At 48.4% G+C, this 15916-nt stretch overlaps 1 protein-coding gene across 1 annotated transcript in view; it reads left to right on the top strand.

The window, feature by feature from the left end:
* LOC109930086 (stromal membrane-associated protein 1-like) overlaps positions 1-15916 on the top strand; it is a 251251-nt gene that overhangs the window by 227377 nt on the left and 7958 nt on the right. The window contains exon 11 of the mRNA XM_048597072.1: positions 8715-9016. Coding sequence (XP_048453029.1) covers positions 8715-9016 — 302 coding nt within the window. The remainder of the gene's footprint in view (positions 1-8714; positions 9017-15916) is intronic.

Here is a 15916-nt window from a genome sequence, read left to right as displayed (position 1 = left end):
GTCAGCCTTCCTGCTCCTCTGATGCTGCTTGGCCTGCTGTGTTCATCCAGCTCTACACCTTGTTATCTCAGCCTTTAAGGAGGACTTGGTTACAGAAGAGCTGCAATGCCTTGAGAGGAAAAGGTAAGACAAGGAAAGCTAGCATCACTGGTTAGTGAAAGAGAAGGAGCAAAAAGGGGTCATGTATGGCAGAAATCAGGTTGATACTGCAATGAAAGCCAAGCTAAACGTAATATTTTAAGAGTGAAACTGGGAAACAAAATTGGAGAGACAGAACATGAAAAGAGAGTGGTTGTTGACATAAAGGGAAATCTAAAAATTTTCTATAAGCACACGAATAGTAAAAGAGTAGAAAGAGGAACAATGAGGCCAATTAGAGACTAAAGAGGAGATATATTTTTGAAGGTAGAGGGTTTTACTGCAATATTAAATGAATAATTTGTGTCTGTGCTTGCAAAGGAAGAAAATGCTGCCATTCTTTGTGAACTGTTTCCCCAGTCCTGCCACATGGCAATTTGTATATTTTGTAGTATTACCTCATTTGATAAGCCTCTGCAGTGTCCTTTAACAAAACTTTGTTTTAGTGAATTTTTCATGATCTTCTTTATCACCTTGACTGAAAAATCAAATAATTGAATTGGAGACCAAGAGGTTAATGAAATAGCAAAGACTCCTAAGGAGACACCATTAGCTGGAATCTTGCTAGATGTTTGAAGGCAGGCTGCAAGAGAATAAGGAAAATCTGCATTTGGATGGTTTCCAATATGCCATCTCGAACAAGTGTATTTCCCAAGCATGGGTTCTAAAATGCAATCAGAATCCTACCTGCAGTAGACAGTTAAGGCCTCCGCACATGGTTTTTCTTTTGGCGATGAAAGTGCCTCACACTGTGAAGGAGGCTGTCAGCCCTGTCATGATTTGTGCTGAATGGACCATCTGACACTTGAATTTGGCTCACTGCTTGGATGGTGCTCCAGGAGGCAGCTTTCCTAAAGTCTACTTCTGGAAAGATCATGATGAATGTTCTGCACTGCCACTTCCAGATTCTTGGTCCCAAATTGACCCTGTTGTCTGAATCGTGACAACATGGAGAAGTCAGGCTATTATTTCAATGCTTTTGTTATGCATATGTGTCTTTGAAGAAGTTAATATCCTGTGGATATATTTGAATTTGACAAAAATGCACAAAAGAAATTATAAATTCTCAAATTCATTATCATATCATGACTTTGCTTATTACATCCTGGAAGAACATTTAACGGCCATGTCTCGTTTTCCTGCAAAGCTGAAAAATGTTTGGAGACAGAAGCAACCTTTGGTCTATCTTTCTGTAATTCAACTAACAGGAAGCCTTGCTACATCAGTTATCAGCTAAATATTCCATGACAATTTCAGTCAGGTACACTTTTGCATTATCCACTATCTTTCTCAAAGTAACTTGTTTTAAAAGCTAAATGTAATATCAAGGGTTTTTAATTACAATCCGAACAACCTTTTAGTGATACATAATTCAAATAGTTAATCTATGGGAATATTTCCGAAACCAGATAATTTGTATTCACTCCTCTGCTCCCTTACACTACCCCTCCCCGCCCCCAAACTGATCAGTGATGAGAATGAATTGCTTATCTACATGCTGGTGGCCATTATTGCTATCACTGGTCATTTCAAACTTGCAGAGACTCAACGTAAAGGTTGAGTTTGTTAGGAATACGTACTGGACCAGAGAGCAATACCTGCTAATCTACGAACTCTGAATAGGAGTTGGCCTTCAGGCCCCCATGCTTGCTCCACCATTTGATAACTTTATGGCTGGTTTGATTGTGACCTCAATCCAACATTCCCACAACCCCTCTCAACGTTTGACTCCCCTATTAATCAAGAATCTATCTAACTGTCAGAGTCATAGAGATCTACAGCACAGAAAAAGGCCCTTTGGCCCATCAAGTCTGTGCTGGACAAAACAATCACCTAACCTTGTCGTGGCACATTGGCTCGATGGCTAGCACTGCTGTCTCACGGTGCCAGGGACCCAGGTTCAATTCCAGCCTCGGGTGACTGTGTGGCATTGGCATGTTCTCCCTGTGTCTGTGTCTGAGTGTGTTTTCTCTGGGTGCTTCAATTTCTTCCCACATTCCAAAGATTTGCAGGTTAGGTGGACTGGCTATGTTAAATTGCCCAAAGTGTCTTGGCTGGGAAATGCAGGGATCTAGAAGTGGTGAGTCTCGGTGGGAGGTTCTTCAGAAAGTCAGTGTGAACTTGATGGGCCAAATGGCCTGCTTCTACACTGTAGAAATTCTATGATAACCATTCTAATCCCATTTTCCAGAACTTGGCCCATAGCCTTGTATGCTTGGCATCACAAGTGTACATCTAAATACTACTTAAATGTTATGAGGACTTCTGTCTCTACCAGTCTCACTGGCAGTGAGTTACAGATTCCTGCCATCCTCTGGGTGAAGTTCTTTTTCCTCACATTCCCTTCGAACCTTCTGTCCCTTGTATTTATGCCTCCGGTCATTGAAGCCTGCACCGAGGATAGCAGTTTCTTCCCATCTACGTTTTCTGTGCCCTTCATAGTTTTATGCATCTCAATCATCTGCCCCCCTCAGTCTCCTAATGTCCAAGAAGGACAACCCCAGTCTGTCCATTATAGAGCTGGAAGAACAAGCAGGCCAGGCAGCATCAGAGGAACAAGAAGTTGACATTTCAGGTCGGGACCCTTCTTCAGAAATGGGCGGGGGAAGGGAGATCAGAGATAAATAAAGAGGAGGGGTGGGGCTGGGGAAGGTAGGTGGGATGGTAATAAGTGAGTGCAGGTAGGGAGTGATGGGGATTGGTCGGTGGGGTGGGAAGGGCGGATGGGTGGGAGAGAAGATGGACAGGTTGTGTCAGGTCAAGGAGGTGGGATGAGAGGGAGGGTTGGACGTGAGATGAGGCCCGGGGTGGGGAGATTTTAAAACTGGTGAATTCCATGTTTAGGCCATTGGACTGTAGGCTCCCGAGGCAGAATATGAAGTACTGCTCCTACAGTTTGCGGAAAAACATTACATCCTGGAAGAATATTTAACAGCCATGTCTTGTTTTCCTGCAAAGCTGAAAACTGTTTGGAGATAAAAGCAATCTTTGGTCTATCTTTCTAGAATTCAATTAACAGGAAGCCTTGCTACATCAGTTATCAGCTAAATATTCCATGATGGTTTCAGCCAGGTGCACTTTGCATTATCCACTATCTTTCTCAAAGAAACTTGTTTTAAAAACTAAATGTAATATCAAGAAAACGGTCTCTGAGTCTACGCTTGGTCTCACCCACGTAGACTTGGAGACCGTTTTGTAGAGCATCTGCGCTCTCTATGCAACAAATGATAATACTTTCTCGTCGCCAACCATTTTAACTCCCCCTCCCACTCCCTGGGTAATAGGTCATTTCTGGGCTGCCTCCAGTGTCACAATGACATCACCTGCAAACTGCAGCATCTCATATTCCGCTTCAGGAGCCTACAACCTGATGGCCTAAACATGGAATTGACCAGTTTTAAAATTGTAGAATAGAATCATAGAGTCCTTACAGTGTGGGAACAGGCCCTTCGGCCCAACAAGTCCACACTGGCCCTCAGAGCATCCCACCCATCCCCATCCCACCCAATCTAGACATTCCTCAACACTACGGGCAATTTTCCATGGCCAATCCACCTAGCCTGCACATCTTTGGACTGTGGGAGGAAACTGGAGCAAACCCATGCAGACATGGGGAGAATGTGCAAACTCCACACAGACAGTTGCCCGAAGGTGGAATTGAACCTGGGTCCCTGGTGCTGTGAGGCAGCAGTGCTAACCACTGAGCCACCATGCCACCCTCCCCTAACCTCATCCCATGTCCAACCCTCCCTGTCATCCCACCTCCTTGACCTGACAAACCTGTCCATCTTCTCTCCTACCTATCAGCCCCTCCCACCTCACTAACCAATTCCCATCACTCCCTACCTGCACTCACGTATCACCATCCCATTAAGTGTATAAGTCCTGCCCTGATTTGCCTTCCCAAAATGCAGCACCTCACCTTTCTCTAAATTAAATTCCATCTGCCACTCGTTGACCCATTGGCCGATTTATTCAAGGTCCCGTTGTTCTTTGAGGTAACCTTCTTGACTGTTCACTACACCATCAATTTTGGTGTCATCTGCAAACTTACTAACCATACCTTCTATGTTCACATTCAAATCATTTATATAAATAACAAAAAGCAGTGGACCCAGCACCAATACTTACGACACACTGCTGCTCACAGGCCTCCAGTCTGAAAAGCAACTCTCCACCAGCACCCTTGGTCTTCTACCTTTGAGCCAGTTCTGTATCCAAATGGCTAGTTCCCTCTGTATTCCATGTGATCTAACCTTGCTAACCAGTCTATCATGCGGAACCTTGTCGAATCCTTACTGAAGTCCATACAGATCACATCTATCTTCATCATTTCTTCAAAAAAGTCATAAGACACGATTTCCCACGCAAAAAGCCCTGTTAACAATCCCTAACCAGTCTTTGCCTTTCCAAATACATGTAAATCCTCTCCCTCAGATCCCCTCCAACAACTTGCCCACCACTAATGTCAGGCTCACTGGTCTACAGTTGCCTGGCTTTTCCTTACCAGCTTTCTTAAATCATTGCACCACATTAGCCAACCTCCAGTCTTTCAGCAGCTCACCTGTGGCTATTGATAATACAACTATCTCCACAACCCTTTTCACTTCTCTTTCAGGTAATTTGCCTTATCGTGCTGCCTACAAACCCCAAGAATGAACTTTATTTTCCTGATGTGAAAATACATTTTGTAAATGAGCCTGTTATCTTGATTCAGAGTTAGCAGGAACTGCAGATGCTGGAGAATCTGAGATAAAAAGGTGTAGAGCCTTCCTGCTCCTCTGATGCTGCTTGGCCTGCTGTGTTCATCCAGCTCTACACCTTGTTATCCCTGTTATCTTGACTGTTTTGATTTCTGATCACTATTCATGGGTTCAAGTACAGATTGCATATTCTTGAAAAGTACAGCACAAAAAGAACTATGTGACCAACTGAGACTCCTTCAAAGAGCAGTCCAGACAAATTAATATTTTATATAGGTTTAGTATAACCTCCTGAATTTTATCTCTTGTTTCAGTTTATAAAGCACAAGACCCCATAGTAATAAAAGTACTGTTGGTGCTGGAGATCTTAAATAAAAATAAGGTGCTGAAAGAACTCAGCAGGTTTGCCAGTATCTGTGGAGGGAGAAATAGTAAACATTTCAAGTTTGTTTTGACTTCCCTTTAGAACAAAAGTGATAGGTTTTATTCTGCTGAAAGAGGTTAGAGGCAAAGGAGATTTGAGATCAAAGATGTCATGGCACAAAAGGAGCAATTATGGTTGTAGTGGGTTTTACCTGTGTTCCATCCCATGATCACCCTGTCTGCGTTTGGTCTTCCCAGTGTAAAGGAGACTGCAGCAAATATAATAGATTAGATTGAAAGAAATACAAGGAAATTGCTGCTCCACCTGAAAGGAGTGTTTGGTGTCTTGGACAGTGAGAAGTGAAAGCACAAGTCTTACATCTCCTTGAGGAGACGAAGATGTGCTCAGCAATGGTATAATGCTGGAGCAGCAGAAAATGTGGAGGATGATCTTTTAAATATGGAGCCTGATGGGCTGGGAAGTGAGGACCTGGAGAACACTATCATGGTTCTGAGAGGGCAGGCAATAGTTTGAGGCGCAGAATTGCAGGAAATTAATTATAGACAGTTAGGGCACTGTCCATCACAATGATGGGAAATCGTCATTTGAGAAAAAAAAAATATCGGAAGCACAGTTGCAGAAAATGGAATCATTAGATGCATTGGAGAAACTGAGAGAATGAAATGGATTCCTTCCAGGAAGCAGGGTAGGTGGGATGGTGATAAGTGAGTGCAGGTATGGAGTGGAGGGGATTGGTCGGTGGGGTTGGAGGGGCGGATAGGTGGGAGAGAAGATGGATAGGTTGTGTCAGGTCGAGGAGGTGGGGATGAGAAGGAGGGTTGGACGTGAGATGAGGCCGGGGGTGGGGAGATTTTAAAGCTGGTGAATTCCATGTTTAGGCATCGGGCTGTAGGTTCCCAAGGTGGAATATGAGGTGCTGTTCCTCCAGTTTGCAGGTGGTGTCATTGTGATACTGGAGGAGGCCCAGAATGGACATGTCACCCAGGGAATGGGAGGGATTGTCAAAATGGTTGGCAACTGGAAGGTGTTGTCGTTTGTCGCGTACAGAGCACAGATGCTCTATAAAGCGGTCTCCGAGTCTCCACTTGGTCTCACCGATATAGAGGAGGCCACATCGGGAGCAGCAGAGTCTATGCTCGGTCTCACCAATGTAGAGGAGGCCACATCGGAAGCAGCGGACTTCAAGCTTGGTCTCATGGACCAGGTGAGAGTCCCCCCAGTGTCCACATCTTATTTTCAGTCAGAGCTGACGTTTATTCTGCTGTTTACACCAATTCTGGCTTTGTTCATTTTCTAAAGCCATTACCACTTGCTTTGCCTTTGGTTATAATGACATCATTGATTTCTATTCTCTGCTGCCCACTAGCCTTCCCCATGGGTTCCTTGCCCATTCTCCCTTTGTCAAAAGCATAAAACCCATTTCCACCCCTGTCCAATGCCAAAGAAGAGTCAGATTGGACTTGACTTTTAACTTTGCTTTTCTGTTAACAGTTGCTGCCTGACTTGTCAGTTTTTCCAAAACCTTTTGTTTTTATTGCAGGATTCCACATTTTATTAACTGCTTTCAAAACACATTCAAAGATTTTTAGGTTTCTCTTTTCTTACACCCCCTGTCCTTTTTTTTTAAAAATTGTGCCATTGAACTTACATTGCCAACCTCATTAACATTGATACAGTTTGGTAGGAGTAATTGTGTAGCCAACCATGATTGTTAATCTATTCATGTCCATTGCATTGAGAACATGATATATGCCAAATATTGTTGTATTTGGGGCGGCACAGTGGCTCAGTGGTTAGCACTGCTGCCACACAGCGCCAGTGACCTGGGTTCAATTCCACCCTCAGGTGACTGTGTGGAGTTTGCACATTCTCCCTGTGTCTGCGTGGGTTTCCTCCGGATGCTCCAGTTTCCTCCCACAGTCCAAAGATGTGCAGGCTAGGTGGATTGGCCATGCTAAATTGCCCATAGTGTTCAGGGATGTGTAGATTAGGTGGGTTATAGGGGGGATGGGTCTGGGTGGGATGCCCAGAGAGTCAAAGGGCCTGTTTCCACACTGTAGGAGTTCTATAACAAACATGTCTCCACCAAAATGTCATGCTAGTGTATATTTCTACTTCAACTGCTACATTCTAAATGTTTTTTGTAACAATTATGCTTGCTGATGTTAGTTAGTGCCTCAGTGCCGTGCTGCATCAAGTTTCCTTAGAAAGGATACAGCTTTTTTTACGAAAAGCTTAATTTAGTAGTGGTTGGGTTGAGGATCCAAGAAATATGATGGCTGGCTTTTGAGATAACCAATCAGAAATGGCCTGACCACATGAATTGGACTGCCAAAATCTGCAATAAACCAAAATGAGGTGACTTGCTCCACTCTAATGCAGTCGTTGTTTTATTCTACCTGCCACAACAATTTTGTTTAAACAGTGTACAAGCAGTTTTCCTATAACGCCCTAGATGCGTTTTTGTGTGACCTCATGCTATAGAAAGTAACAGTACATAAAATCATGTCATAGGGAAATCGGCATTGAAAATTGCTATACCTGTACAGCAGAAAGTTCACATTAGCCAAACAGCGTCCACTATTCATCAATCGCATTACAGCCAATTTGCATTTACGCAACACACGTTATAGCAGAACTACCTGTAATTATGTTACTGTAAGTAAATGGGGCAACCGTTTGACTTAAGTTGTATTATTATTGTTGCATGTGATTCTGGGATCTTCAGCTGTTTATATTCTCTGTCCATTTTTCCATGAAAGCTGCCATGAGCACGATGTCTAGAAACACTGTAGGCTATATGCCCCCTTGGCACCTGCTCTGCCATTGAAGACACTGGGTGATCTCATTGTGGTCTCAATCCCAATTTCCAGTCTGGCTCCCATAACCCTCTGTATCTATTCTGCTGTTTCTTTCTATTCAAATAATGTTCTAGTTTTCTATTCTTCCTGCCAAAGTGACCAAGTTCACGTGTTCCCACACTATGCCCAAATTTTTGTCTGCCAATTAACCTATCTAAATACGTCTGTAGATTTTGTCCCCTTGACAAGTTAATTGCTCACCTATCTTTGTGCATCTGCAGTTTTAGCTCCTAGGCATTCAGCCTCTTTATGCAAGACATTGATACAGATGTAAATAGCAGTATTGATCCCTGTGACATTGGGCAAGGTACAGCTTGCCAACCTGAAAATCACCCATTTATCCCGACTGTACTTCTTGTTAGCTAACCAAGTTTACATGTTACCCACTACACCATCTGAAGTACACCACATCTGCATCTACTGTGTTTATCTCCTTGAGACTTCTACAATATGCAACCTAAAAATTGTACACAGTGCAGCCAAAATACATCAGAAGGCAGAGAGCATGTTATTTAAACTTCTTATACAATTTATTTGTTGAGTTTTTGTAGCCTGTTTCAGTTGATTTGCATTTTATGAAGAGTGCCCTGATATAACTTTATATTTTCACTGCATTGTTATTTCCAGCTGCTGTGTACATGGCACCTTCTTCGTTGTCGTATGCCTCTCACCCTGCAGCTAGCTATCCAAATTTTCCTAACCTTGGAGCACCTATGCCAGCTCCCACGGGGATGATGGGACAATCGGCAGGAATGGTGGGCCAGCCGGCAGGGATGGTGGTTGGCATTGGAATGGCAAATGGATTTATGGGTAATACACAAACCAGTGCTGTCAGAGTTCCGGAGAATATGATGGCTCCCCAAGCAGGAAGGGTGGGAAATTCATACAATGTGCAACAAAGCCAGAAAATGCAGTGGAATCTCAGTCAGGTCAGTAAAGCTATTTATTGATTTAGTCAAGAGATGTAAAGCAAGAAGCTATTTTACAGCAGAGTTATTGATTGTCAATAATATATAATATTGAATTGTTATTTTGTAGATTAAAAATGATCATTAATGTCTTTGTGAATACAGTGTGGAGCTGGAGGAATACAGCAGGTCAGGTGGAATCAGAAAAGCAGGAAAGTCAATGTTTTGGGTCGGGGAGCCTTCATCAGGACTGGGGAGGGGGAAGGGAGCTGGGAAATAAATAAAGCCAGGAGGAGTCAGGCTGGGGGAAGGTAGGTGGGATGGTGATAGGTGGATGCAGGTAGGGGGTAGTGGCGATTGGTCAGTGGGAAGTGTGGAACGGATAGGTGGAAAACAAGATGGACAGGTTGTATCAGGTCAAGGAGGCAGAGATGAGAAGGATGGTTGGACATGGGATAAGGCAGGGGGTGGGGAGATTTTGAAAATGGTGAATTTTGTTCAGGCCGTCAGTCTGTAGGCTCCCAAGAGGTGTTGTTCCTCCAGTTTGCATGTGGCATCATTGTGGCAGTGGGAGAAGGCCCAGGATGGACATGTCACCAAGGGATTGGGGGAGGAGTTAAAATGGTTGGCAACCAGAGGATGTTGTTGATTATAGTGTACAGAGTGCAGATGCTCCGCGAATTGGTCATCAAGTCTGCGCTTGGTCTCACCGATTTAGAGGAGGCCACATTGGGAGCAACAGATACAGTAGACCCCAGGTTGGAGGATGTACAGGTGAACTCCTGTCGGATTTCAAAAGTTTGTCTTGGGCCTTGACTGGAGGCAAGAGGGGAGGTGTAGAAGCAGGTGTAACACTTTCTGCGGTTGCAGGGAAAGGTGCGGGTGTGGTGAGGTTGGTGGGGTGTGTAGAGCAGACAAGAGAGTTGCGGAGTGAGCGGTCCCTACAAAAGGCAGATGGGGTGGAGAGGGAAATACCTCTTTAGTCATGGGGTCAGATTGCAGGTGGTGGAAGATGATGCGCTGGATGCGAAGGCTGGCGGGGTGGTATGTGAGGATCAGGGGGACTCCATCCTTATTTTTGTTGGCGGGATGAGTATTGAGAGTAGAAGTGCAGGAAATGCAAGATATGCGGTTGAAGGCATTTGTTTGAAGAGGATGGGGTTTGTTGGAGGCGGGAGAAAGGGTCAGCAGAGGGTGGGTTAGACTCTCGGTCAACGAAATAGGTCAGCAAAGGCTGGAGACATTTACTACATTGTTTTTCCACTGCAATTGATTGTTGTGCTTCCCATGTTTCTGTATCAATTAAAAAGTGCCAGTATTACACTAGCTGGTGCTTTGAAGATAGCTGCCTGAGATGTACATTAATCATTATCATAAAAGGTTATAACCAAAAGTGTTCCTTTCTTACTAGTCTTGCTTTAAACTCATCTGGTTCACCAATATCCTTTAGGGAAGGAAATCCGCCATCCTTACTTAGAGAGGGAACTAGTTGCCAGTAGTACCTACATCCCATGAGAAAATAACTAACAAAGGCAAAGGAGTGTCACTAAGCAATTTGACCATATCATTACTAAGCCTCATAGTGTCATCTGTCCTCTATGGAAGAAACCCAGTGCTGGTGATTGATCCTCATTCTTAGTTTTTTCCTTCTGTGTCTTGGAGGACTAAGACTAATTGCAGTCCAGCATTCAGGCTAACTGAACATTGGCTAGTGATAAAACCTGTCACCATCTGTTCTTGTCTTTAGATATTGTAATGCTGCAGTGGTGCACTGATGAGCAGTTAGTATAAATGAAAACTGTTTATCTTAGTGATGGATTGTGTCACTGGTGTTGCATACAATTATATGCATAAATGCATCCAAAATTAGTGTTATTACTTGCTTTGTCTAATCGCATCAGAAGGGTTCCTATATGATTCTAAATGGAATTGGAAAGTATTTCCAAGAATAATGGGACTCATTAAATGATCAGTCATAAATTGAGAGAACATGACTAATACATGTTAAAACTGATAGTAAAATTTTACTTGCAGTGGTGCTTATTTCCCCAGCGTCCCTTCAGCATCTTGTCCTATCAGCCATTCTTATGAAAATTGGCAGCAATTGGCTGGCAATTGAAAATTCATCCACTATGGCAGTCATTGGATCACAGTATTGTGTTTAAAGTGACCTCCCAATAAATGCTTCTGGATCAGTAACATTCCATCATAGCAAGTTAAAAGATTGCTTACCTGTGTTACTCATGTAACTTGTGGTAAATTAATGTGCCTTTGGCATTTGAACATGAGTTTAAATTAGATAAATTTATCCTTGTTTTTCCGTTCAGAACCTATTAGCTCATATGTGGAGCCATTGGATCATTGCTATTGATTTTATAATTATAATTAGGCAGCATGTGCAGTGTCTGTATGTCAAAGAACATTTAGGCAGGAAAGGTTCGATTCCACCCTCGGGCAACTGTCTGTGTGGAGTTTGCACATTCTCCCCATGTTTGCGTGGGTTTCCCCTAGGTGCTCCGCTTTCCTCCCACGGTCCAAAGATGTGTAGGCTAGGTGGATTGGACATACTAAATTGCCCATAATGTATCAGGCATGTGTAGATTAGGTGGGTTATAGGGTAATAGGTCTGGGTGGGATGCTCTGAGGGTCGGTGTGGACTTGTTGGGCTGAAGGGCCTGTTTCCACACTGTAGGGATTCTAAGAATTCTTCTATGAAGAAAAGCCATTGACCAATGAGAACATTCCCAATACTAACTTTCCAATGTCACTCTTCAGTCTGATGACCTGTTTATCAGGCATTATGTCGGTGACAGTGATGTGTGTAATCTAAGTTGATACTGTTGTAGTTGTAAAACAGTTTGTACAGCAACCACTTCTCCTCGTTGCTCTCACCCTCTCCCTCGTCACACTCTTCCCCACTTTGCGCTCTCTGTCTCTCTTGCTGACCTTGCTCTCTCCCTCACCCTCCCTCGCCCTCACCATCCCTCGTCCTCCCTCTCCCTTGCCCAGCTTTGCTGTACCTTGCCCTGGCCCTCCTTCGCCCTGGCCCTCCCTCACTCTGGCCCTTCCCGGCCCTGACCCTCACATTCCCTCGCCCTCCCTCGCCTACCTTCGCGTCTCTCTACTGCCCTTGCTCTCCATTCCTCGGCCTCCCTTTCTCTCACCCAGCCATGTCCTCGCCCATGCTCACCGCCACCGGTCCTCGCCCTCTCTCACCTTTGGTCACTTCCGCCCTTGCCCTCCCTCAATCGCCCTCTCCCTCCCTCACTCACTCCCAACCCTCACCTGCTATGGCTCACACCTGCCCCCGCCCTCTCTTGCTCCCCAGACCTCTCTCGCTCCCTCACCTGCTCTCTCCCTCCTACGCTGTCGCCCTCCCTCGCCATCTCTCGCCCTCACCCTCGCCTTCTCTCGCTCTCGCCCCCGCCTTCTCTCGACCTTGCCCTATCTTGAACTCGGCCTCTCTTGCCCCACTCATCCTTCCCTCTCCATCAACCTCCCGCTCCCATGCCCTCTCTCGCCCTCGCATCCACCCTCCATTGCCCCGTCCTCGCCCACCTTCGCACTCCCTCACCCTCCCTCACCCTCATGCTCCCTCGCCAGTATGCTCCTTCTCTCTCGCTCTCTGTCTCCCTCCCTCGCCCTTTCCCGCCCTCGCCCTCTCCCGCTCTCACCCTCTCCATCCCTCGCCTTCTCTCGCCTTTGCTTTCTCTCACCCTTGCCTTCTCTCAGCCCTTCTCGCTCTCCCTCACCCTGACCTGCCCTCATCCTTCTCCTCCCTCTCACTCACCAACCCTCTCCTGCCTTCACCCATGCCTACTCATGCCCTGTCTCGCCCTCGCCCGCTACACCCTTGCCCCCTCTAGCCCTTGCCCTGGTTGTCCTCTCTTGCCTCTGTCGCTCCTGCCCTTGCCCTCTCTTGCTTGGTTCCGCCCTCACCCTCCGTCGCCTTCTCTCACCTTCGCCTTCTCTCGCACTTGCCCTCACCTTCTGTTGTCCTCGCCTTCTCTCACCCTGACCTGCCCACGTCCTCGCACTCACCGGCCCTCTCCCTCTCCCGCCTTCGCCCTCGCCTACTCTTGCCCTGCCTCACCCTTGCCTGCTACTGCCCACTCTTGCCCTTGTCCCCTGTAGCCCTCGTCCCCATATGCCCTCTCGCCTCTTTCGCTCCTGCCCTTGCCCTCACTTGCTTGGTCCCGCCTTCGCCTTCCCTACCCTCTCTCTCCCTCTCCTTGGCGCTCCCTCTCGCTGGCCCTTGTGCTCCCTCGCCCTTCTTCGCCTGCCCTCGCTCTCCCTCGCCTGCCCTAGCTCCCCTTCACCTACCCTTGCTCTGTCTCACCTGTCCTCCTTCTCCATCCCTCAGCCTCTCTCTCCATCCTTCGGCCTCCCTCTCCATCCCTTGGCCTCCCTCTCTTTCCCTCGGCCTCCCTTTCCATCCCTCGCCCTCCCTTTCCCTCACCCTCCCACGCCTGCCTCTGCCTTGCCCTGCATCTCCCTCACCCTGCTTCACTGTACCTGTCCCTCCCTCGCCCTACCTCATCCTTGTCACATTTGACCCTAATCACCATCCTCACCCACACCCTGCTGCCCTCGCTGATGCCCCACCACAATCGACCCCGTTTCACTTGCCACCCCTTGCCCTCCCTCGTCTTCTCTTGCCCTTACTCATCTTCGCCCTTCCGCATCCTCTCTCGCTCCTGCCTGTCTCACTGTCTGCAGCCCTCTACCTCTCTAGCCTTCATTGTCCTCACCACCGTTGTCACCCCACCTGCCGCTTATGCCTCCTCTCGCCCTCTTCACCCTCTCAACCCTCTCGCCCGCCGCCCTCGTCCCAACCCTCGCCCTGCCTCCTCCCCGACCACCCCCTCGCCCGCAGTCTGTCACCCTCGCCTCTCACCCTCACCCTCTCTCACTCCTGCCCTTGACCCCACCCTCGCCCACTTTCACCCTTCTCTCAACCTTGCCGCCTTACCCCTCTGTCACTTCCTCTCGCATTCCATCCCTTGCCCTCTGTCCTCATCCTCCCTCGCTGTCTCTCCACCTCATTCCCTGTCCCTTGCCCTCACTTTCTGTCACCCTCGCCGTCTCTCGCTCTCGCCTTCTCCTGCCCTCACCCAGTACCAACATCGCCCTCTCCCACACTCGCCCTCACCTTTCCCCACCCTCTCCCTCTCCTGCCCTTGCACTGTCCCGCCCTCGCTCATTCCCTTTTGCCCTACCTCCCTCACCCTCCCACTCCCACCCTCTTCCTAGCCCTCCCTCGCTCTACCCATTGCCCTCCCTCTCCCTCACTTGCCGTCTCTCTCCCTTACCCACAATCACCCTCACCCTCATTACCCTCTCGCCCTTGCCTTCTTTCACCCCATCTCGCCCTCGCCTCTGACCTCTCCCACTCCCAATGTGTTTTGCATCCTTGCCCTCGCTCTCCCTTGCCCTCCATCGCCCTCGCCTTCTATTGCCTCTCTCTCCCTCGCCCACTCTTCACCTCATCTGCTGTCACACTCGCTCTCCCTCGCTGTCACTCACCCTTCCTCCTTTGCCCATGCTCACCCCCACCTGCCCTCGCCCTTTCTCACCATCGGTCACTCTTACTCCCCCATCCTCTCTCTCACTCCCTTGCTGTTGCCCTGCCTCGCCATCACCCTCCCTCGCCTTTTCTCGCCTTCGCCTTCGCCTTCTCTTGACCTTGCCCTCACTCACCCACTCTCCTTCCTCCCTCTCCCTCGCCCTCCCTTGCCCTCACCCACCCTTGCCCTCACCCACCCTTGTGCTCTCTCGCCCCAGTGCTCCCTTGCCCCTTCCTCCCTCGGCCACATCCTCCCTTGTCTTCAGCTGCCCTCGTCTGCGCCCTCCTTCGCACTCGTGCTTCATCGCCCTCGCCTTCTCTTGCCCTCGCCCGTTCTTGACCTCGTCTGCCCACACTCTCACTTTCCCTCGCTGTCTCTCACCCTTCCTATCTCACTCACGCTTGCCCATGCTCACCCGCAATGGCCCTCGCTCGCTCCTGCACTTGTCCTCCCTCACCCTCCCTTGCTCTTTCCCAGCCCTTGCCCTCTCTTACTTACTTCCACCCTTGCACTTTCTCTGTCACACCCACCCCCGTCCTCTCTTGCTCCCCAGCCCTCCTCGCTCCTTCGCCCTCTCTCTCCCTCTCTCGCCTTCACCCTCCCTCGCCTTCTTTTATCCTCATCTTCTCTCGACCTCGCCCTGTCTTGCCTCGCTCACCCTCTCTCCTTCCCTCTCCCTTGCGCATCCTGTCCCTCGCCATCCCTAGCACTGTCTCTCCTTCGCCCTCCCTCACCTTGACCTGCCCTTGCCCTCGCCCTCGTCCTCCCTCGCACTCAATGGCCCTCTCTCGCCCTCACTCTCACCTTCTCTTGCCTTTGCCTTTTCTCGCCCTCGCCCACTACTGCCCGCTCTCAACCTTGTTGCCTCTAGCCCTCGCCCTACATGTCCTCACTCTGATCGTCCTCTCTTGCCTCTGTTGCTCCTGCATTTGCCCTCTCTTGCTTGGTCCTGCCCCTGCTGTCGCGCTCCCTCGCCTTCTCTCGCCTTCTCCTTCTCTCGCACTTGCCCTCACCTTCTCTCGACCTTGCCTTCTCTCACTTTCCCTTGCCCCCCTCGATCTCCCTCCCACTCCTTCACCCACCCATGCCCTCTCACACCCTCTCTCGCTCTTAGCCGCTCCCACCCTTACTCGCTCCCATTCTCGCCCTCACTTGCTCGCTTCCTCCTCCAACCCTCTCTCGCTCGCTCCCGTCCTCGCCCTCTCTCACTTGCACCCACCCACACCACCCTCCTTCCCTTTCCTCCCTCTCCCTCTGCCTCGTCCTCCCTTGCCCTCCCTCTCCCTTGAGCTCCCTCGCTGTCCCTCGCCCTTGTCCTCCCTTGCCTTCACCTGCCCTCGCCATCACCCGCCCT

Source organism: Rhincodon typus, chromosome 5 (assembly GCF_021869965.1).
Source record: "Rhincodon typus isolate 14 chromosome 5, sRhiTyp1.1, whole genome shotgun sequence".
Taxonomy (NCBI): domain Eukaryota; kingdom Metazoa; phylum Chordata; class Chondrichthyes; order Orectolobiformes; family Rhincodontidae; genus Rhincodon; species Rhincodon typus.
The sequence above is the reverse complement of the archived record's forward strand: the minus strand, read 5'-3'. Positions and strand labels throughout refer to the sequence as shown.